Genomic DNA, 24,338 nt, shown 5'->3' on the forward strand with positions numbered 1-24,338 from the left:
CCACTGCCCTCAGCCTCCTCAGCTCTAATTGCACACACCATCGCCTCTTTCAGTTCACTCCATTCTCCACAAAGTACTGCTTGACCAATTAGTGACATAAGTTCATCTGTAGCCCAGGAGGTATGTGGACAGCCTTCTTAGCTGCATCTCTGTACATGAAGGAATGTTTTGACAGCTAAACATGGATCTTGTTGAGCTGTCAGTTCTGTTAACTCTCCCAAGTGTCTTTTATTTATTGAACCATCAGGCTCTTCCTGACCTCCTCAAAGTCAGTCCTAGCCTCACACAAAAGACGGCACAGAAATACAGCTTGAGCGTGGCCTTCTGAGCAGGGTGAGTTTCTTCAAGCATTTGATGCCTCGAACAGTGCAGATCATTAGGTCCGTATGTCAGTGCAGTGGCTGCGCTCTCAGGCTGGCAGCAGCTGGGGAAATCCATCCCCATCCTTAGTGCACAGCCCAGTTTGGCTGTCAAGATCTTGGGGCTTTTTAAGAGGCTGATGGCAAAGCAGGAGGTGAGGGAAAGGCCAAGGGCCATGTCTTGCCCTCTCCACAAGCAGGATGCGTAACATCCACAGCAGCCATGAGTAGCACAGCTAACTCAGATCTTCAGTCCTGTTCCAGCAGGTTGTAAAGAGAAGGTTGAGACCCTTTGAATATTGAATAGCTGCGGTGAAACTTCCTGCAGCATTTTTCAACAGCACATAATCTGTGCTTCTTTGCCTCTCTGCCATGATTTGGCCACCAGATGGGACGTGCTGAGTCCTCAGTCTATGGTTCTCTCTGTGGGAAAATCATTCCTCATCTCTTGCTGCCCTTTTCTTAGTTCTCACCTCCTTCTGATTGTGGGAAATTCCTGAGCAGGAACAGTGTTTCAAGGGAGACTTGGAGCTTTTGTCTGAATAATACTTAATTGCCCTGGGCTGTATTACAGGAGAATTATGACTTTGTTGAGAAATTTCTACTGCTGTGAGCCAAATGAGGGACCATTTTCATAAGTACATTGGGTGAAATAAATGATAATCTAGATGACGGGCATTTACCCTGGCCTTCTTCCCCCACATGCATATGGAATTTGGCACTGCTTTGTTCTGAAAATATTACTTCTGATTACCCTGAGGTAATTGATAGTGAAACAAGTCTCTTCTAAAGCAGCAGTGCTTAGGCTATCAAGATGGCATTCACTGGGGGCTGCAGCCCTTCACTCTCTTCTTCTTTTCTAGCGTATTACTCCCTCTGCTCCTGATGGCACTGTTTCGTTTCACCACCTTTTTCCTTACTGCCAGTGTGTCTTATACTCTGCCTGACAGTGTTCAACATCACAGTAGCACCTGCCAAGTACAGCTAATGCCTTGTGGATGAGAGCTGCATCGTGAGCTTGCTGCCAAACACTTTCCCAGACTCTATTGTGAGCAGATAGCATTCAGTCTGCAAGCAAACTGCCCACTTTTGGTGGCCATCTCCATTTCACAAAAGGTGAGAGGGATCTTGAAGTTTTTAATCACCCATCATTATGATCAACTCTGGTCTGGTAATTTTTGTGAAGAGGCCATTGTCCTGGCTTGGGCTGGAGATAACAGAGAGGCCAGGGCTCTGGAAGTGGTACGTGTGTGCTGCTGTGAGCCTCAACACTGCTGGTCCAGGCGATTGGTCTTCATGAATTAAATAGCACACCTTTCAAACGGTACTTGACATGATGTTAGATGGCTGAGCTGAGGTTCAGGCGACCTAGAAATACCTGTAGAGGGCTCTTCATGAGGAGAATTAATTGTTGCAAATGCAGTAAAGCTTCAGTCTCTTGAAGGTGAATAAAACAATTCAGCAACAAAACCATCCATATAGATGGTATAAAATATAGAGATGCTCTAACTGAGGCAGAAATTGGAGGATGTGCTCTGTTCTTTACTGCTTACATCCTGTCTTGAGCTGTGTCAGTACCCTTTTAATCCTCTTCTCTACAATGTTTCACAAGTCATTGAGGTGCAAGTAAGTGAGCTCTTTCTCTCACTTTGAAGAGTAGCAATTTTAGTATTATTTACAAATTCCCTTTTCTCTTGTATCACTAGAAAATTTGTCATTTAGAATATTTTTTTTCATACTTGAAACATGCATTGGCTAAGGGTTGAACACAGTAGATGGCCTGGGCAGCATCCAGATGTCTGGACTGTCTGTTAAGCTTCTGCCTCCTTTCCCCTGACTCAGTCACCTGAGAGACTGAAAGTCAAATGAAGGATCATACTCAGCACTTACACTCTCTGACGTGTTGAGTGCTCCCCATCCGCTTTCCAAAGGAACTTGTACTCATTTTGTTAAAAGGGGTTGGGACCCTCCAGTAACCACTTCAAGAAACATGGCCTGTGCAAAGCTAAAAGAAAAACAGCAAAGCTCTTAGAGCAAAAGCAGCTACACGTGATGAGAACAGATCAGGTGATTTTGGGATCAGAACATGAGTAAAATGGAGAAATCTTCCAGTCCTGAGATAAGGAAGAAATTCCTGAGCCCAGCAGGAATGTAACTTGCTTTTGCCACACTATTGTTTTCGCTAATATTATTCTTATCATTTTTATTTATACAACAATACCGCTGAGGGGCATGTTGGGAGACCAGTGTTTGTTTTGAAGATGTTACAGTCTTAAAGACAAAAAGTAGGCACATGTGAGTGGAAGGAGGCACAATTTTGGCTACTAAAGATAATTAATAATAGTCATCATTTGTACTCATTCAGCATCTTTCATTCACGGATCTCAAAGCATTTTGTAATCAAGAGTTCATTGAGACTCTTAAACTCTCTTGAGACAGCCAAGCATTATGAACACCATTTATAACAGCAGGGTGCAGGATCAGACTGGTTAAGAACATTGCTGAGGATTAAACTCAGGAATCCTGCCCTCCAATGCTATGGATGATGAACCAAGCACCCACTCCAGTCTGAGAAGCTTTTTTTACTGTAATTTATATAGCTTTTTAAACTGTAGTTTATATATATATAATCTTTTAATGTTAAGCAAAATATGTAGTCTTCATTTAAGTCACTGATGTCCTGGGAAGTGTAGTGGCCCATGTCACACTTGACTAAAAGTGAGACTACAGACAGCGGGTTAAACACGTTTGGTTAACCATTTGTTTGCTGTTACAGTTTTCACATGAAAAAAGCTTAGATTGAAACCTGTCTTGGTGATGGAAAGTGATGTGATTTCAAATTTCTTTGTGTATTAAAACAGAAACCCAATTTGCATATTTTAAGTATCTTTTCTAGCATATTCAGGCATCTGGCAAGAAAGCTATATTTAAACTGTTAATACAGTATGAATGCAAGTTTCACATGCAAAATTAGTACCATTAAAATTGTGAGATTTATTTTTCTTTTGAAACAAGTGATGCCCCAGCACTTCTGGTTTTGTTACTTGCTAAGGCACTGCAGCTGGGACAGCCTATTTTTTCAACAGGCGATGAACCTGAACCACAGGGCAGGTGGTGCTCATTGCACAAACACCCAGTCCAGCCCCCAGCCCCTCATGGTGAATGGCGGTGAGCTCCCTCGCCTCTGAGGTCTGCCAGCAAAGGCACTGCACCAGGGTGTGTGTAAGCCTGTCGTGTGGTTATCACCTGTGGAAATGGTTGAGCTCTGCCTCTGTGAAGTGCTTTGCAAATGAAAAACTTGAGAAAGAGTGAAGCTTGATTATTTCCTTCAGTTTTAGGGCTACTTGTGGAAGGGTAGGTTTTGAAAGGAGGCTACTTTTTCCCCAGTTGTTTTATTGTGGCAATGCATCGTCTGGGCTAGTTGTGTACTGTGTCAGCAAACACATCTCTTTTTATCAGTATGAATATCGGAGCATTCCCATGTTTATTATAAAGTGTGCCTCTGTGCTCGTCCTGTAAAAGGGGGATACGGCTTGCTTGGTGGGGAGACCACGAGCCCCACTTTGGAGTGCCACTCACTGTGACCAGAGGTCCTCCACAGCTTGATGTCTTTCAGTAGTGCTACCTCGGATTCACACAGGGGAGGCCTGTATAGGTCTTGAGACTCATCATCTCCCCAGGCAGGAAGCCCTAGATGGCACTATGTACCCCAAGATATACAGCCAAGGTGATAAGAAGCTAATTCAAACCTTTCTACAGCACTTCCCTGTGCAGCTTGGGACTAAGGCTTTGAGGCTGTCATCTCCTATGGATGCTTATGGCTCCTACTGTGCAATGCAGATTTTGACTTGCTGATAGCAGTAAATATAATGTTTAATTAATTAATGCTTTGAAGGCAGCCATGGAAGCCTACAGTATTATGACATAAAGGGGAGGGAAGTTGATTATCAGCCTATGGGATCATTACTGCTGGTGGTGATACATGGGAGTAAAAGAGTGCTTGACTGAGCCCAGAGACATGTGGCAAGGCAAGCAGCTTACAGCAGAATAAAGCCTTCGATCTTGAAACAGCGAGTAAGCACAGGACCTCCAGATGTAATTTTATGAAGCAGACCAAGCTCTTCCAGCCAAAAGCATAGGACTAAAACGATGGAATCTCTTTATCCATATGTTGGTATAATGGTGATGCCTCGTTCTGCCTCTCAGTAGTACCGTCCAGCTTGTGCCTTGAGTTCCTGGCTTTTTAAAAAAGTGCCTAAAATGTCTGTTACCAAAGTAAGTACAGTTAATAGGAAAACACAAAACAAAACAGCCTGCTCCCCTTCTCATATAAGATAAGTCTTGACGCATAAGGCGTATTTGTGTAGTGATAGGGCCAAGAGGCCCCAGGCAAGATCAGGCACTGCTGCACTTGTTCCTGTATATACATTTAAGCAACAATGGGACATTAAAATGTAGATCTTATTTGAAATATAGTTTAAATTTACTGTTTCCTGAGATAACATTTAAGAAATATGTTGCTTGGAGATCTGTTTGGTTTGCTTTTTCTAATGAGAAATGGTCGATGTTGCTCCATAAAAATCTAGCTCATCTCCTGTTAACCCTGAATATATAAACAAACCACAGTGTCCAGCAGAAACAATGACTCCCTGTAATAGAAGTGGAAGCTGTCATTTAACACAGTCATGCTTAATGCAGAAACAAGAGCAAATAGTGGTATTTACACCGTATTCAACTTCTATAATACCTAGCAAAAATAACCAGCTTGTTCAGATTCAAAACATTAGCAAGAATGTGAAGAATAGCAAGGGAAGCTATGTAGTCTGTTTGCATAAAATAGCTACAAACAATCCAAGGACAAAACAGTCATGCTCATTTATTACCATGCTTGATGATTAATAAAACACCCTGTGTAGTCACTTACATCACAGAAGCTTGGAGAGCTTTGCAGGCACTGTTTAATTAAGAGAGAAATATTGTCAAACCCATTTTACACAGTAATTAGGGTACATGTACAGTGATCCTATTGAATTCAGTTTCAATACACAGAGACCAAGATTTGGGTTTCATGACTATAAGCTAAAAGCTGTGCTCCAGAGAGTCAAAATAGGCATCTGTGTGAGCAACCTGGTTTCCAGAAGTCCTGGGAATTTCTCAGCAATTTAATGATTTTGCTTTCTGCTCTATTGTCTTGCTTTTAAAACTATCAACAAGATACCTCCCCTTCCGTGTGTCTGCATCCCCATTTCACAGTGTAAGAAAAAGAGACATTTGGGCAAAATTGCAGGCTGTGAAGTTAAAACAGAGAAAAATATTTTTATTGTATTATTACTCAAATTCAACATAACTTAATGTCACAAAAGATTGTTGAAACTAAGAGCTTAGCAGGATTAGAATAGGACAGGGAATGTGCATGGATAGCTAAGTGAGGATACAGTTACAATAATGAAGTTTAAAAATAAAGACAAATATCCTCTAGAGCTTTGAAGTAGTTACAAAACTGTCCTATTTCAAAGAAGCCAGTGTTTAACAAATGAGGGCTCTGCTGCCAGAACTGCCTGTTCTGGATCACTGGTTTGGTGCTGGAAGTGGTGGCAGGGCAGGTAGACAGCGAGGGAACCAGTCATTTGTCCCGCTCTGGGATGTCCCAGAGGAGACCTTGCTCCTACCTGCCCAAAGAGTTGTGGTTTCGGGCTGCTGGTGTGGGCAGGGGTTCCCTGGCTGACGGTGGGTAGCTCCTCATGTAAGGCAGCTTCTTCGAAGGATCTCGCTTAATTATTCTCCAATCAGGAGTAAACCCAGAAACGTGTGTGTCGAAGGTACTCCAGGCAGAATCGTCTTTTCAGGAATCTGTATGTACTCCGGCAGCTGTAACTTTTCACTGAGAAAATAAATCAAGAATTAAACCATTTTTTTACCAGTGCATCTCCTCTGTAAGAGAGATCAGTTGGCCTTAATTATAAACTGAATTACAGCTGCAGGCAATCTTGATATTTCTTTGGGAGTACAACTCATGAGAGATGTGGCACCATGCTGGATTTTTTTGGTCTGGAAGTTTGTGATTGTTTTGGACAGTCAATAACTTAAATGAAAAAGTATGGTCTTTGTCAGGCCATCGAATAAAAAATACGCTGTGATGCTATTTAACTGTTTATTTATCTGATGATCAGTTTTGGTGAGAGAAGTGAAAGGAAAGTGCTAACCTTATGCAGATGAACAAGAAAAAAAATGAAAGGGAAAGTAAGTATCAGTGAAAGATGTTTCTGGCTGCCTTTCAATTCCACATTGGGCTAATTCTACCTTCTGAAAAGAAGATAATTTCCACAATTCTGTAATTGGGAACACGTAATTGAAGTTATTTTCTCTCAGATAGAAGATTCTTCTACAACATTTGCAAATGGACAAGAAAAATGACGACATACTGAGCGCACTCTGAATGATGGTGTATTCATCATAACATCATCTTCAGATGTCCTTGCAGATTTTGCGCTGTGGTTTTTACCCATTCAGGTAAAAATTCATATGTGGATGGGGAAGGTCGATGTTGACAAGTGCACCGCAGAGCTCCCTTTTCTGGGCAGCCATTACATCAGAGCCAGCTGATTACCAGTGAGGTCTGGAGTAGAAAACACGTGCCAGAGAAGCACGGAAACAAGTATCAACATCATGTACCAAAATAATTACGCAGTGATTCCACACGACTGCTTCTTTTGACCTGGCTTTTTAGGAACTGAACTTTAATGAGGAAGATGAGCCAGATGTTGTTGCAATGCTTTGAGTGTGGCAAAAGTGATTAACTCACTTCCTTTCATTTGTAGCATGAAGATACTTTTTGTTATGGGGTTTAACCCTGGGATTGCTGGTATTTTCCTAAACATCCCATTAACTAAGCATGCAGGACAATGTTTATTCATTAACACTTTTGCATCGGTACATGTGAGTGCAGTCATCGTACTGTTCCCTGAGGTCGCTTGGTATTTGATGGCAGTAGCAGAGGTCGGACACAGGTGCGCCTGCTCCCAAGGCATGGGCCTTCCTGCCGGCTTTTTTGCTGACCAGGGCTCTTTCCCATTCTCGTGGGTCACTTTATCATCCCCGACGTTGCTGTGGTTAGCCAGAGTGGTGATCAGGGAATTCAGGAGGCCACGTTGCAATGCGGCACCGACCCCCGGCTTTGAGCTGTGTCTAGCTAAGGAAGTATGTATTTGTGTGCATTGAGGCATGGTGGAGAAAAGAGAATGCATGAAGATAACTGGTAGATTAGACAGTAAATGGGATTTCTGGACAGCCTTGATCATTGTAGAGATCAGGAGAAAATAGCGGAAGTTTAATAAACAACAACAACACAACTCTTTTCTGTAAGGAAAGCCAGAGTTGTATTTTTAACTTGACCTAACAAAGGAGGAGGAAGGAAACTGTTCTGCTGAAAAAAGCATTTCAGGCTGGACTAAGGATACACTTTTCTCTCTATGTTTGTGTGCGTGCGTGTCCCAGCGAACTCAACAGCATGTCCATATGCATGAAATGCATTTTCCTGGAGGCACATAGTCAGCATGTGCTATGTGAGGAGGACAAAGATGTGCCTAGCACTGCTTAAATGTTGGTGAAAAAGGCATTTTAGTCAAAATAAGTTAAAGCATCTCATAACATTGTGGTTGGTATTTGTTGTTATTGCTTACATTGGATACTTGATAAGAAGTCTCCCTGATTTGGAAATGTGCAATGTAGATAAAACACGAGAGCAGCTTATTTATTGTGTGTACAAGGCAGCGTGGCCTCCAGACCCAGAGAGTGTCAGGCACAACTGACAATCTGCAGGATTTGGTCTTTCATTTTGAGTGGTACTGCCCAAGCCGTTACTCTGAAGCAGGCACAAGCAGGTCCCCCGGCTGGGAGGTGTAGGAAGCTGGCATGGAAGGGATTGGGGAGGGACTTGGCATACCACCTGCCCAAGGTGTCCTGCCAAAGCCCGGCTGGCGGTAGCCTGCAGATGTGGTGGCTTTGGGCCGGAGAGTGGCCAGTGTAGGTCTGCACCACTGAGTCTGGCCCCAGTGAGCTGTGTGCAAGGCTGAAGACGTGGGACTCACAGCAGCCTGGATACAGGTTTTTGTCTTTGCCTTGGAGCCCACATGTGATGATGGGCAAATTGCTTCAGGTCCGTGTATCTCACTTCTCTTTTCTGTGAACAGACAGCAGCTCGTGCCTTTTCTTTTTGTCCATTTATGTTAGAAGACCCAAGGTTAAAAGCAGTATTTCAGATTACGTGTGAACAGAACCCAGCAGAACAGGCACGGTGCTTCCGTGCATGCATGCCACACTGGTGATTGCTAATGGGGGAAATCTAGGGATGGGGGCCATCATCAGCTTCAGGCCATACTGTTTTCCCCGTGCAAAGTCTAGGGTAGGAGGCTCCGTTGATGGAGTGGCAATGGTCATTTCTTTCTGCAAGGAAACTGAAATAGGTACAATAATGGAATAATATTTTAAGAGGCTCAGTTGCCAGACTGATTTCTCAAGCTAATAAATCCTTGGCTGCACTTGCTGTGTTAAAATATATGTTCAGGTGAGATTCATGATCAGCTCTTAAGAACAAGGCAGCAAAGGGAAAAATAGGTTTTTCCAAGATTAAATGCTTTACATTTGGCACCTTTAATTGGCTTATTAATAAACCTTTTTTTTTAGGGTTATGCTATTATTATTTCTAATGAAATAGTTGTCAACTAGCCTTCTAAAAACAGCCACGAAGCACTGGCCAAGGGCATCTAGGTGTGCTGGGTCAAGTACCTGGCTCTGAAACTCCTAGTCATGTGAGTGGCCTTATCCCCACCAAAATGATATTTCCCTCAGAGCTGGAATTTATATGACTTAGAAAGCAAATGCAAGTCCTGTGCAGCATACAGGTCTGTCATGAAAAAATAAGCTGTGATAGCCCAAACACATCAGCGTGGTTGCATTTGTGCAATAGGTTTACTGAGCTGTGTGTGGACATCAGAATCCTGAGATGTTCAACAGCTTCCTCAGAACAGCTGCTAGGCATCTGGAAATCCTGGACAAATGCACAAAATCCTTGAATATTAGCAAGAAAAAAATCTCAGAATAGAAAAGGAAAGTATCTCTGGGAAAACCTGAATGTATGATAATGTCCAGTCTATATTCTCAGTCAAGGGGGCTGAACATACGGCAAATAGACCTTGCACAGCCCTCCAGGGAAATTCACCCAGTCTGGGGCTTATTCCAGGTGCCCTTTCTATCAGAGGACCGTGCCACCCTTGTCCCTTGTGCACTGTTGCTACGCTGTTAGAGAGCAATGGGTGGGCAGGCAGTGGGTGCAACTGCCATATTGTGTGTGCACAGCAAATGCAGGACTTCCAGGAGTGTAGTCATCTGCTGTGCTCAGGGGTGCAGCGCCTGTGAGGTAGATCAGGTCAACAAGCAAGGGCGGTGATGGTGTACAGCTTAGCATGGGCCCTAGAAAAATAAATATGACAAGGTCAGGAACATGCAAGTGTGTGGTTTCTGGGAGTGGATGATTGAAGTGTTATTTCTAAGTGCCATTCTGAGACCTTCTCTACATTGATTGATGTCTCATTTGAAATCTCCTTCTTACCTGAGGAAAAAAAAGCATGAGAGCATTTAGTTAATGTTCTAGCAGTGCTTTAAAGCTGCTGTTCTCTGTTGAACATGACGGGCTCAATAAAGATTCATCGTGTCAGATATAGTCTCTCTAAGCCGCATAGAAGCAGCTAGTGTATTGTTTCTCCAGTGGTTTTACATTTTCTTCCCATTTTAAATAGGTATGGAGCATGGAAAAATGCTTCCTTGGTAGACTAAGGCTTATAAGTTTCATGGCTAAGGTCCAGTCCTTGATGAAGACAGCAGTTAATCAATGAAATCACTTGCTTCACTGAAATGCTGCATTTCATAAATAAGTTAGTTTTCACATGCAGGTCTTTCAAGAAAGCAGTACATGCAAGGAAAGCTGGTTTCAGCATTTTTTAATCCTCAAATGACCGAGTTTCTCATTATGGACACCAAACTTAGCTTCTTCCAAGAAACTTCTAGGCATGAGACTATTTCTGTGCTTCTCAAAATATGCAAATATGCCCATACTTCTGCCATTTTCCAGGGAGAAGACACACTGAGACAGGCTGCAAATACTGCATGCCAGCTGTTAACATATGAAGGCCAAGAGGTCTCAGTTTCTCAGCACATATTAAAGCCTTTGTATCTGTAGTGCTAAAAATCTGTGGACTCGCTCCTGCTCTTACTAATGTTAACAGCAGGATTTGTGTCAAAACAAACAAGAAGACAACATAACTATCAGCTCGGGATTATCTGTCTTTGTCCATATACTCTACCACTGTAGCAATGATTGTTCTAGCAACTTTTATATTGCGTTGTTAAGTGATGGAAGCTGTTGCCAAATCCAAACTGAAATGCTTCCAAAGCCTTCTTCAGTGTTGGAAAATGTTTGTATCAAGTTATCCTTGGAATAATTTTCTCCTTTATTTATTATTATGTGCTACCCAGTAGACACATAATTATGAGGCACAGAATACTTCTCATTCTAGGGCAATATATAGCACTTTACGGGAAGTTTTTAGGAGTCCATTTTCATTACATTAAATGAGATGTTTACTTGTGAGAATCTCCTGGGTTTTGAAAAAAGAAGACAAAAAAAGACAAAGACAGAAGTTCAATGCTGAACAGCCAATAGACCCTCTTAACTGCGGGCGAATGCTTTTATATCACATCACAAACTGTTTGTCCTTTTTCTTTCAGAGTGGATATCCAAGCTCTGGACCTGCATCAAGCACTCCTGCCTTCAGGCCTGAGGATGAGTTGGAACATCTGACCAAGAAAATGCTGTATGACATGGAGAATCCTCCCTCTGATGACTACTTTGGTGAGCCGTACTACATCACAGTGTCTGTAGCCCCTTTCTGAATTTACCAAGTTTGGTAATGGGGAGGCCTGACAGCTGAGCTGTTAATGTAGTGACATTTGTATTGATGGATTTGCTTTCCGTGCTTGGGCTGGAAGTGTAATTATCCATAGGAATTCCTCTGTAATTTCAGCATAAATCACATGCTCACTTGCTGTATGTTTGTAGTCTTTCTGGTTATAAAGTTGAATTCTTCAGCGTCTGGTTCATTTTCACACCATCCATACCCAGCTTCTAGGCTACGAGGCTGAATTCAGGTGTAGTGTGCTGTCTTGCCCACCTGCCCCATCCCTTCTCATTGCAGCTGCAAAAAATCTGGCAGTGTAAACGTGTTCTGCTCCCAAGGCATGGATTTCCATTGTCTGCATGCTGGCATAGATTAAAGGGAAATGTATTTTGAGTTAATCAAGTTGGTTTGACATGGAGACCTGTTAGCACAGGACTGGGTCCAGCAAGTACGGGGAAGACAAATCTGAACTGATTGGCTCATCACCATGTCATCTTTGTTGCCTGGAAAAAGATAAGCAGCTAATTTCCTTATTAAGCGGTATAGAATGGAATTATCTCAAGCATCTATAGGTGTAGAATATATATCTTGCCTTTATATAAAACACAGGAGATATGGCCTCTGCACTCTGCATTAGTCAAGAGTCTTGGGTACATTTGATGCATCATGTCTGTATGTTTAGTTTCTTACAGGCTTGAGTGATTGTGGTGTAGGGGAGCAAACTGCTGTAGTTTGTAGAGTTAAAGACTGGGCTAGGCCATTCATTTTGTGTTCTTTATCTTACTTTATTTCATAATTTCTTTAAAACTTCACTCAGATTGCCCCCTAGGTCTATTTGCAATAGCTTTTGCTTGGACCAAAAGATGCCTGGCTTAAAGAAACTTCTGTGGGTTTGTGCAATCAGAAAGCAGGTGGGACCAAGGTTTCACTAATAAACAACGATCTTGCAGTGATATGTATCTGATTACATGAGAAGGTCAAGATGTTCTCATCAAACAAACATCGCCCTTGTAGATGGGTTTGATAGAAGTCCCTATTCTCCATCAGTACCTTCTACGTCTCCACCCTCACAGCTGAAAAGTCTTCTCTATAAACATTGATAGTCATCAGAGTTGATGACTAGCACAGATCTGAGGTGTGAGCAAGGATGAGTAACTAGAGAGAGGATAACCAGAGAGCATTTTCTCTGCTGCTGTTTGACTTCATCTGCGCCCATATCCATTTCTGTTCACTTCTGATGTTTTAAAAGCAAAGCAACAGCCAAACAAACATGACATGTATTTAGCCATTAGCATGGGCAAGCAAGAAAGAGAAACTTTTTTCCCACTCCCTTCAGACAAGTGGCTGAAACCCTGAAGCATGAGATTTGATTATGGTTATTTTCTTAGTGCAGAGCTGTGAGTGGCAGGAGCTGGTTGATGGATCAAAGCCCACCCAGTTCTCCTCATAGCCCAAGAAGGTAAGCAGGTGAACAGAGAGCTTAGATATTCACAGACTGCAAGGTCAGAAGGGACTTTACCATTACACTGTCTAATATCCTACACTCAGTTTCTCCCAGAAACTTGACTGAATCATGACTTTAGAAAAAAAGAAATCTAATCTTATCTTAAAGACTTCAAGCAATGGTGAGTCAACCACCTACCCTGATAAGCTGTTCTAGTGATTAATTTTCCTCACGGCTCAGAAATTGCTTCCTGAAGTGGAGCTTTAGTTTTGTTTAGCACTTGTATTTAGGAAGCTGAAATTCTCGGGTTTTGCAGACTAATACTGTATCACTAAGATGGCTCTGTTCTGAGAATGTGGTACCTCGAAGTTTTTTCATCCAAAAGGGATGCATAGTTCAAAAGAGCTGGAACACAAAGTCTATCAATGTCAGGTCATCAATTTGGCTATCAGATGGGAGGTCAGAGCAATGTCTTAATTTAGCAGGAGACAGGAAAATGGAAAGGAGGCTCCAGAGAATTCAGAAATGTTGCCAGTGTTGTTTATATAAGTGGAGCATGATCAAAGATGGAATAGTCACGCATGATGCAAGCTGGAAGATGAAAACCAAACAACAGCCCTAGTCCTACCTCAGGCAGGTGATGTTTAATTACAAGCTGCACCTGATTGATCTCCTAATTGCACTGAGTATACGCCACTGAAGATAATCTCTGAAGCGGTGTCCAGCCTTGGCATTCTTGATGTGCAGAATGGGGTGTGTTGGGCTGAACTCCTCCTCAGCTCTCTAAGCATGCTGCGCCCCGTGCAGCCATTTGGGAGACATGGCCACAACTAATTACATACCTACCAAGAAAAACGTAAAACAAAACCAGCAGTTCTGGAGCACGACTGCTTTTTTATGGTTGGATAAAATGAAAGAGGTGGGCTGCCCTCATCCCCTCATCCTCCTAGGTTTGTTCAAGCCTGAGCTACTTCCAGGGAAAGATGGTCTCTGGAGTCACAGTCGATGAGGCTTTTTAATACGGCAGTGCAGGCCGGGAGTTTTGTACTAATTCTGGCTATGTCAGAGCTAAATACCCATCTATGAGCTGTCAGCCAGTGCCTTTCAGTAACTTTATGCTCATGTAGAAAGAACAAATTAAGTGTGGGAGGAAAAAAAGAGTCTTTCAACTTTGGTTAACTGTCTCAACCAATACCTCTGTCTTTGTGCTTTATTTGTTTAGCACAGTAGTGTGGATTGTACAAGATTCATATGGCACATTGATCAGATAATCAGAAAAAGGACAAATGGGCAGGGACATTGACTCTGATTTGCATTAAATATCTTCTGCCTGAGGTCTAAATGCCATGGTAATTGTAGCATACCAGATAGCTGTCAGCTAATCACTTTTATTAGTTTGAATTTAGAAAACTGGATTTCAGCGTATTAAAAGTTGGTTAAAAGCAGATAGGTTTTGAATTGAGGAATCTAATTAACCTTGCTAGAAAGCTGCAAGGCGTTATATTAAGTCATGAAAATAATTTGTTGGAATAATTACATTTGAACTGTCAGGCTGGAGAAAGGTCATTTTACTTGGCCCGTGAGCAATCTGGGATCTTTTCTGTAACCAACCTTCTGCCGTTTCACTTGCTGCATCTCTGGTTTTCAATCAAACCATCTTGATTCTGGAGTCAGCATGGGTAGAGTGGAGGCTCCGGGGCAGAGAACAGGAGTAGGAGCCACTGAGGTTGTCTCTTTGCCCTGGAACCGCCGGCTGGTACTGAGCTGAGTTCAGGAGCAGGACAGCCAGCACTTCCATCAGGTCTGTGCTTGCTACACCTCTCTTCAGCTTCCCTGAGTGGAAATTACTGAAGGTGGTTTCAGAGTTGGGGGAACTGTAGTAGCCAGTGATTGCTCATGCAAGCACACACAGCTGGCAGCACAGCATGGTTCATGCTGCGTTCCCGGGGAGCCTGGGCACAGGGTGAAAGCCAGAAGCAGCATGTTGGAGACACACTTTGGAGTGGCAATATCACAGTTTGCAGCTGTTTGTCACCTAGACTTACCACAGCGGCACAATCTAGTCACTGGGAAATCCTCTAACTGCCATTGGCAAGGCAGCGCTTAAGCATAGAAGTATCATTGCTAAGCATAATAATTAAAAAAACACTGTGAATTTTTAGTAGTTATACATGCATGCTGGACATTCCGCCTAACTTACTTTTGTTGAAAGGCCACACTGCCCATACCAAGCAACTCAATGTTTGGTGTATGTCCCCTTCTACCCTCCTATAGGTTATGGAGCAGCTTCTCTTGGGAAGTCCTTGGCAGATCAGCAAATTGAAGTCTCTTAAGTCTAAGCCACTCTTCCTTCCCTACTGCTGATTCAGTTGCTGATCTGTGGTAGTTAGCTGTCTTTAATCAAATCCCCTTTTCATTAGAAATGATTCCCAAATGTGTTAGGCGCTATGCAGTAGGGATGGCTTCTCTCTGTCAGAGTCTTCCCCGTTGATAAATGTGCTATTGCAGATAGGGATGTCTGATTTGTTGAAAAAAAAAAAAAAAAGATTAAAAATTTGTGGAGTGAAAATTGGGTAAGGTTGGGGGAGGAGAAATGGATATTTACAGGAGATTAGGATGAAACTATCAAAATTGTTTGTTGGCCACCATGGGAAATTGAAGCCCTTGATTTTGCATTAAAAAAAAAAAGAAAACAAAACAAAACAAAATACACACACACAAAGATCACAACTGTTCTGGACCACTGTTTCAAGTCTCATAGAAAGAAATTACTTCTGGCAGCTTATCAGTCTCTATCACCATTCAGACAGTGCTGATTAAGACTGGAAATGTGCCACCAGGGCCCCTCATCTCCTGTTGCCTTCTGGACTATGTCCCAGCTGAGTCACTCCCCACAGCAGAGGAGTTTCCCTGACTGGTGGGAAGAAACTTTTGCTGGTGTTTTACCACAAGCACTCAGAGCTACCAAAGGAACATTATCTATATGATAATGTAGAAGTCTCCTTTTGTAGTTCCAGTGTGCTGTAGGGATGCACATGGGGAGAAGAAAGATACTAAGATGGTCCTGCTGAAAAGACTCCGTTTGTGCAATAATGGGATGTTGATTTGTCTCAAAGCTGATAATTCAGGAAATGTAGTTATCTTATGTGTGTTCACTATATGCCTGGACTTGGACAGTGGGAGAGGTGGTGCAGAGACAGGCTGAGGAGCAAGGCCAACGAGCAGGATGCTTGACTTCCTTTTCTGCTTCTCACCCTGACCTCTTGTGTGACCTGTGGCAGATCAATTTTACCTTTTCAAACTTCCTTTTTTCCCCTTTCACCCTATTTGCAGGGCACTCTAATCTGTACAGCCCTTCAGGTAGGAGCTGATTAACAGCAGCAGTTGTATGAGTGTCCTCTGGAGAATCTTTCATCTCCAATGGTTCTTTGAGATGCTGTGTCACAGTTAAAACTAGAGAACACTAAGTGGCACCAATTTTGACTCTGTCAAGGCTGTGTCAACCTTTCCACTCCCTGTATTTGCATCTCCAGTAGGTTAACATTGATAACCTAAAAATCCTTCACTAGAACCAGAGACCTTGTGTCCAAACAGTGTCAAAGGTATTAGCTGATTTTACCTCTTTACAGGCAGGACATGGGTTAGCAGTTAGCAGTCCAAGTAAAATATGGGAGAGGGTGTGGTAGAGTCACAGAAGCTTCAGATGGGGAGGCACAACAGGTTGTCCAGGTATGGCATCCTTCAGTTCATGGTGTCTGTTTCCTTTGACACGGCTCTGTGCACTGAACAGTTCAAGTGTTTCTAAACTGAATGTGTTTTGCATTGCATTTCAGTCGTTGTCAGGCATTTCCATAGCCTCTAAGAGGCTCAGGTAGCCCCTTAGTTTCATCTGAATTACCGCCAGAAAAAGAAAATGAAAGTTGTCATATCTTGTCTGTATTCCTAAGTCTCATTAAAAGGTGCATATTACTATTCCAAGAGTGTAATTACATCACCATTTTGCCATGCACGCTGTATCATCATGCCTTTTGTTTTAAAATGGGGGGTTTGGTGCAAAATAGCATACATCCTCATCTGAACATCATCTGGGTCAGAAAATAATGGCTTAGATGTTTAACGACTGATGAGCCGACGGTCATTTTCTGTTATGTAATGGCTCACAAAAGCAGGAGGAACAGGCATATAATGGGGACCCTTTTCTCCATTGTAGTTCAAGTTACTATTTTTTATGTTCAAGCCATATCCCAGCATTTGCACACAGGCTACAAAGGCTGGGAGCAGCCATCGTTCAGGGAGGTCACAGTATGGTACCATTAACATCCAGCTGCCCTCTTGTGGCCTGCCGCAAGGGGAGTCACCCTCCCCCTGCTCCCCAGGGGCTTTAATTACCCTGGTAAATGGCTTTCAGAGCCTGTTTCTTGAGTCTCACTTCTGCCAATGCTTGCCACCCCTGTCTAGCTTGCTTTCAGGGAGTCCTGTGCCTGCCGGCATCCTTGCACAGCAAGTGCAGGTAGAGTTTGGAGAGCAAATTGATAAGGATAGTCTCAATGCAACTTATAGGGTGAATTTTGGCCCACAGTTCCAAAGTAGGAAAGGGAGGAGGCCAGTGAGTGGTTGGAGAGTAAAATATACAATGTCTACATGCATTTGCGTCCAGCCATGAGAAAGGCAAGAAAAAACAGGGGCGCAGAGGCTGTGAGCTTGTTTAAGTTGTTTTTCACCGTTTGAAAGATTGTGTAAATAGATGGAGAAGTTTGTTTCTTCCTGCTGTTGATGTGATCTACATCCTACTCTGCAGTAATTGTGGGGAAAAATGCTTTGTGAAGATAAGCACCTAGATCTTTTTAAGCCAGGGATCTTGGTCTTCTTGAGTGCACATCTCTTAATGAAGATCAAGCAGATGTAGCAGTCAGGAATGCAGGAACGTTGCACTCTGTAAGCCCTGACCACCTGGTGCCCACGTGTGCCAGGAGGCAGAAGACTCACGTTCCCTTTTTCCTCTTCTTATGCACATAAGAGTGGATGAGACTTTGCATCATGAGTGTTTCTGAGCCACAATCTCTTCAGAGACCAGTGCTGCTTCACAGATGTAATCTAAATCTTGCATCAAAACCAAAATTACCCTTTGTTACTGCAGGTGATAAAATGCCAGCTGGAACAGGTAGCAAGCAGCATGACTTCCGTGGTGGTTTTAAGTCCCTGATTTAGCTTGAATTGCTAGCAGTCAACCTAGATATATTTTTACTTTTAAACAGAACTGATGTGGTGCAGAAGTCATTTAATGGAGAATAAGTGCAGAATACCAAGGAAGCGTTTTAGCAAAGGGATTTCCATGATCAGCTGTGTGCTGTGAAAGAAAGGTGGGTTTCGGGCCATGAGTGGATTAGGTTTGTCCCAACAGTCAGTAAATGAAAGCTGACAATTTCCTGCTGTCTTCGAAGAGGAGTGAAATGTGGTAATGAAATACCAGAGATGTGTCTTTCTAAAGTACAGCTGTATTCTGCAGGATTCTTCAGCATGTTTAAAATTACTGTATCCATGGGAAAAAATTAATCCATGAGGGTGGTAGATGTTTATTATGTTGTGATAGGGCCCTTAGTCTGCTAGGAACTGTACAAATCGGTAACAAAGCTCAACCTCTTTCTGAAAAGACTTTGAACAATGGTGAAGCTACTAGCCAAACCCCCCCAAATTAATAGACCTGCATGAAAACAAAGTAAATCCTTCTACGTTTGTTTGAGAAGCAATTCAAAGAGAATCCATGTTATTCATAATAAACTTACATTCCCAAAGTAAACTTTCTATGGACTGAAATGGCTGAAGAAATGATAATGAGCCATCAGATCCTTGGCTGCAGGTCATTAGTCCGTAGCTAACTCAGGTCATTAAGAAGCGAAAGTGTGACCTACCTTATGGCTGTTTCCTGTCCCACATGAAATGAGTTGGCTGGTCTCAGGGGGGTTCTCTGTGGGTACGTCATCACCTCACTAAAAACCATAAATTGTGGTACCTGTAGGACCCCTGGCTGGGAATCTCCTGAAGGAGGCCAGGAGCTGAAGACAGTCTAGGGGCAGATGGGATGGAGAAGTTTTGTTCTTCCTCCCTCCTGTTAGATCTATTTTATGGAGACAAGTGAAACCAGGAGTTTCCATCCAGGATTTCATAAGCACTAAATTCTCACGCACAGGTATTTTAAGAGGGGGTGCATGTATGTATGTCTATGAATGAGTGAGAATGTTTTTCTGAATTGTAGTTTTACAGAAATTATTTTTATTTCATATAGAGCTTTAGAATGTTTTAAGCCTCAAGACATTGTTTTTTTGGATCATAACTTATGGCTAAGTTGTGGAGAGAGATGCAGGCAAGCAGTTTTGGAGGTGGAGTTAGAAACCACACTTCCAGCTGTGCAGTCCTGGACAAATCTTTGTCCCAGTAACATGAAAACAGTTTAATTTCTCTTTGTTTTGAGTTAGTTATGCACATGACTTGGCATACATGAACTCTTTTTTTGCTTTTTAAAACTGAAAACAGCTCACCTATTGTTTGAGCAACAAGTTCTAAATTGGGAGTTGCTTCCGTGTTATATTATGGCTTATTTGTACTGCCGTAACATCTAAGGCCTGCTAGCAAGACTGTGGTCTTGCTGCACTATGTGCAAATTAAACATGAAGTAGGAACCAGTATGCATCCCTCAGAGCTCCCAAACTGAAAATATGGCAAGGACCAGGAAATTATTATTGTCCTTAATTTACAAAAGAGGGGCTGACTGGCAAAATTGAGATGACTCACCCAGAGTCATGCAGAGAATGAGTAGCAAAATGGGAATTGAGCCTAGAGTTCCTTCAAGTCCCGTGCCTTACGCACAGCTGTGGCCACACTCCTTATTTTATGTGAAACTCAACAAAATGGACTCGTGAGCCTTGTCTGATGAGAAATCACAACCAGTCTGAAGGCTTTTCCCAGCATTTAGATTACAAGCCCTATTTTCCAGGGTTAATAACATGGCTGTGAAAATAAGAAAGTGGGGGGGGAAGCGCTCCGCGATCACACTTGGTAATTTTAACTCCTGTTAATATAATGTACCCATTAATACTACCACACTTCAGCATTTAGATAGTTCAAGGCTATTAGGAAGATTAATAAGTCACCATAGTAATCTGTTACTTTTCAGTCTAGCAATCACTGTTCCACAGGGCAGGGGGGGGCATGGTGCAACATTTGTTATTTCTTCTTCTGGTGGCATTTGCCTCATGCTGGGTTTTTTTTGATACGGCGTTTCTCTCTTGCCAGTAACTTTTGGGGGTATTTTGAGCATCGTTTGAAGTTTAGCTGGGGGGAAGGGCCAGATTTTATCTGAGAGTGAAATGTGGTAAAAAAAGAATTAAATGAGGCTGTCTCATTTGCTGAGTGTTCTCCTCCAGCCTGCTCTCTTTTGATGGAAACGCATCAAAACTGTTTGGTTTTTTCTTTTCTTTATTTTTTTTTTAAGGAATTGCTTTGACTCAGATTGTGTGAGATGAATCATAACCCACTTTCTCAACTGAGATGTGCAAAAATAAAAAAAAAATTCCAGCTCTGCTGTCAATGTCAGCGTAATCAATACAGAGTGTTTCTTGGTGGTGCAAAGAGGTAGGGGAGGATTAAAAGACTGAAAAGAATCCAAAGTAGCCAAACTTTCTTTCTGCTTTTAGTGAGCTGCACTGTTTTCACGTCTGCAAATGCACCTCACTGTTCATCATCTCATCTTGGACATGAGCACAGTTTTCATGTCTTTCGCTACAACCCAAGGTCACAACCAGTGCTCAAAAGTCAGGAGGCTGTCATCCCAAACTGGCAGGCAGATCACGAGAAGCCAGCCCTGGCAGACATTTGGGATGCTACCAGCAGCTAAGAGTAAACCTGTTTCAGCTTGTGAAACTTGCTGTTAAGATGTCACCTGCCTGGCCTGTGCCAGCACAGATTTTGTCAGCTGATTAGCAGAGAGTGACAAAGTGCTGTGCCTGTCCCGTGGCCCTGCCTGAACCAGCCCCATTGAGGGAAATGGAAAACTTCAATAGCAATAGGACCACTGTGGGTGCAAACTGGAGACAGGAGACCACATCTGATACCTCATTACCTGCTTTCATTTATGAACTTGCTTATTTGCATTTTTTTTCTTTTTTTTTTCTTGTGTGTCTGCCAAGGCATACACAGAGATGTAGAAATAGTTACCTCTCATAGTGTGAGCTAAGAGGGAGAGCTTAACCCCTGAAAAACTATGTTCACAGCACCAGGGGCAGAAGGGGACACCACAATACGTGTGTGGGCTTTAATAGTTGACAAAATTAATCTACACATTGAGCACAGTCATTCAGTAAAACAACCTGGCAATGACAGACGCCTTTGTAGAGAATTTAGAGGTGTGGGTACAGCCGTGTTCCAAAGCTACTATCCACAACTAAAGACAGGCAGGTGGACTTCGAATGTGAATTATTTTCTCTCACAGATCCTTCCAAATTACTGTCCCAGCCATGCTACGCTATTTGTTTAAACTGTGAATCAGGCCATATTCAGTTAGCAGCAGTGTTCAACTTTAATATACAATTTCCGCAACAAATTCTGATTCCAGACAATATCTTGAGAGGTTAATAACTTACTATCTACTGTGTTCTGATTCTGCCTGTGCTGTCAGGGGCAGACCAGGCAGATGATGTGCAGCGTTTTGTGTGAGGGCGGGTTGGAAGTAGGGAAAGTTTTGTGGGGGTTTTGCTTGGTTTTGTTGTCATTTAAAATTACACTCTGAAAAAAACCCCAGCTTTTAAAATGCCACTATTTCCACATTATCTGCTTGCCCTGAAAGGCAAGTAAAGCTGCTGGCTTCCAAAAAACCTGCAGAAATCTTGAAGTCTTTTACCTTAACTTTTCTCTTGTGTTGATGAATGGCTGGGACACAACAATACTGACTTTTCACCTTTTCTTAATGCAGGGATTGTTTGTGATCACATGAGCTAATGAATTGTGTTTGGCTGAGCTTTCCTGGAGGAAGACATTCATTTGGAAGGGACTCTAATGTGGGTCATTTATGCTGTGCAGAGACTGTCATGTGCTGTCAGCTCTTCTGGACAGGAAAGTCCTAGCAGTCATAACTGCCAGTGCAGAGCTAATTCCGGTCATGTGTTCTTGGTGTCATCTCCACGAGCTGGGCAGCTGCTTCTCATTTCTGTCCCATGGTTGAAATTAGCCAGAATCCTAAAATACATATAGATAGATGTGTATATATGTGCACATATATATATAATGCAGGATGCTATATGGACCCTAGATTCTTTCCCATTCTTCATCCAGCATCTCACATCAACTGATACAGCTTTCGATGCCTACATGGTCTTGTGAAGTGTGATTATCTTCAACACTGGCAAATCTGATGTCTGTTTCCTAAACACGGGAGGAAGAAAGGTGTGGAGGGAGGACAGGACTGGGGAGGGTGTGGCTATAATAATAGTGAAAGTTTGAGTGGTTCATTTGTAAATATTCTATCATTTATCTGTGTATATCTAAAACCAGGGGCGGCTTCTAAGGATAAGATGGCAAAGCACAGGCTTCAGCGTACCGTGCTTGTGTAATTCATTAGGCCACTACTGATGCTGAAACAACCATAACCTCCTGTTCTATGTACACTCAATTTCCAGGCAAGGCAACAGGAAGAGGAGGGGAGTGAAAAAGGGAGGTTGCTTATGGTCAGAATTATTTCCACCTTTTTTTCACAGGCATAATTCAGAAGGTGAAGAAAGGGGAGCATGTGCGCTGCAGATGTGCACAGCTGGTGCCTTGCCATCTCTATGGCATCCCTCCTTCAGAAGGGTGGCTGAGGAGAGCCAGAAGGGCTGTCTCAGTTATGTGGTCAGTCTCTTCCTGCACTGCTGTCTCTGTATGGAGTGAGGAATGGAAACTGCTCTGTTTGCTCATGCAGGAGAGAGACACATACTTGCAGTTGTGGAGGGCTTTGGTGAAAGACTGCGCAGATAACACAAGTGTCAGGAACCTCAGCAGGAGGGTCAGAGACAGGAGGCATCTGAAAAGAGGCCACCCCCAAGCTCAGGGCAGAGGGAATTGCTATTCTGGGGTTGCAGCTCTGTGCCCTGCACTAGCCCTTGTCATGCTAAGTTAATGAGTAAAGGACTTTGTTCGTAAAGCCCATTGATAGAAGTGTGGCTTAGTCTTCTAAACAAAAACAATACTTGATAGAAAGCCAATCAGTCCTGGGATCTTGGTGGTTTTTCTGTTATTTCTTTGCTCTGATTATAGCAGGGCATTGGTTGAGCCATAACTGAGTTGTTTCAGGTCTTTCAGACTCTGTTTCCTTCTGGTTTGTACAATTGCAAGGTGTTCACACACAGTCTCACTGCATATTGCCCTTTACAGAACTTTCTTTCATTTAAGAGGGAAGAGAAGAAGGCTGACCTATGGCCTTGAGTCTCTTGTAAATGACCAAACTCTGAGACTATGAATAACAGCTGTTACGCAGCAAGTAGGAATGGTGCGCATCCAGCAAATGTCTGATTACAAGACCTGTTCTGGCCTATGAAAATTGCAGCTGTTCAAAAGAACAAGTAGCATTTTACAGGATGATGGGTCTAATCGTGATGCATAGTGTCACATCTCAATAGGTGTGTGTAGAATAGAAGGTGTTTAAACTGACATCAGCTCGACTAGAGGTCTGGCTGACTAAATATAACCTACACTTTTGGGAGATCAGTGTGAGCAGTGGCTTCGTGCTTGTGATCTGGGGACAAGGGAGAACAAAACAATATGCAGCAGAAATAACAACATAAAATGAGATCTTCTTATTGTTTTCCCTGGGCAAGCGTTTTACTAATTTTGTGTCCCTATTAGCCAGGTGTGTCCCATGGTGACCCTTAATATCTCAGACAGGGCTCATCTGCAGGAACAGAAGTTCCTAAGTCTAATTTAGTCTGTGGTTTCCAAAATGCCAGTCTATCTCTTTTTTGTTATGAAGAGGTTGCTTTGACTTTCTTGTGAAGCAGTACTGGAATTCAAACTTTTGGCAGGTATTCTAATGTTTGGACATGGATCTAAAGCTTAACTCAAATGCTTCTGGAGTAGTCTGGTCTAGAACATGGGCTGGAGACTTCCCAGGAGCTGCATAATATGTGTATTTCACAGGTCCTCATCTCTGCAGAGGCTGCAAAGGGGAAGCTTAGAACAGTGCAAAACAATGAAAGATATTTCCAAAATGTTTTAAGTCTCAATATTTGCACTGGGTCTCATGTTGCTGTAATTCTCTGTTTTGGATGCTCACTTCTGCAAGTTGTAGCTTTTCACTGGGACGAAAATCTCCCACACAGTTTCCTATGCTGGGGTGTGAATAATAGCTTCCCCGATCTACCCATCGCATCTGACTCTGTCAACATAACAAAGTTGCATCATTTTAGGTTCAAATGGAAACCAACTGTCTTAAACTAGCAGTGGCTTTCTGGGATTGGTCATATAAATTCAAAAGTATCTGAAGTTGACTAAATTTACATCAGTTAAAATCAGGCTTGGGATAAACTGAAATGAGTGTCTCTACATGCACCTCAGATC

At 42.6% G+C, this 24,338-nt stretch overlaps 1 protein-coding gene across 9 annotated transcripts in view; it reads left to right on the forward strand.

Annotated features, from left to right (window-relative positions):
• LPP (LIM domain containing preferred translocation partner in lipoma) overlaps positions 1-24,338 on the forward strand; it is a 356,533-nt gene that overhangs the window by 257,732 nt on the left and 74,463 nt on the right. For all 9 annotated transcript variants that reach the window (XM_056358001.1, XM_056358000.1, XM_056357999.1 and 6 more), the window contains one exon: positions 11,142-11,265. In XM_056358001.1, the coding sequence (XP_056213976.1) occupies positions 11,142-11,265 (124 nt within the window). The remainder of the gene's footprint in view (positions 1-11,141; positions 11,266-24,338) is intronic.

The sequence above is a fragment of the Falco biarmicus genome, chromosome 13 (genome assembly GCF_023638135.1).
Source record: "Falco biarmicus isolate bFalBia1 chromosome 13, bFalBia1.pri, whole genome shotgun sequence".
NCBI lineage: Eukaryota > Metazoa > Chordata > Aves > Falconiformes > Falconidae > Falco > Falco biarmicus.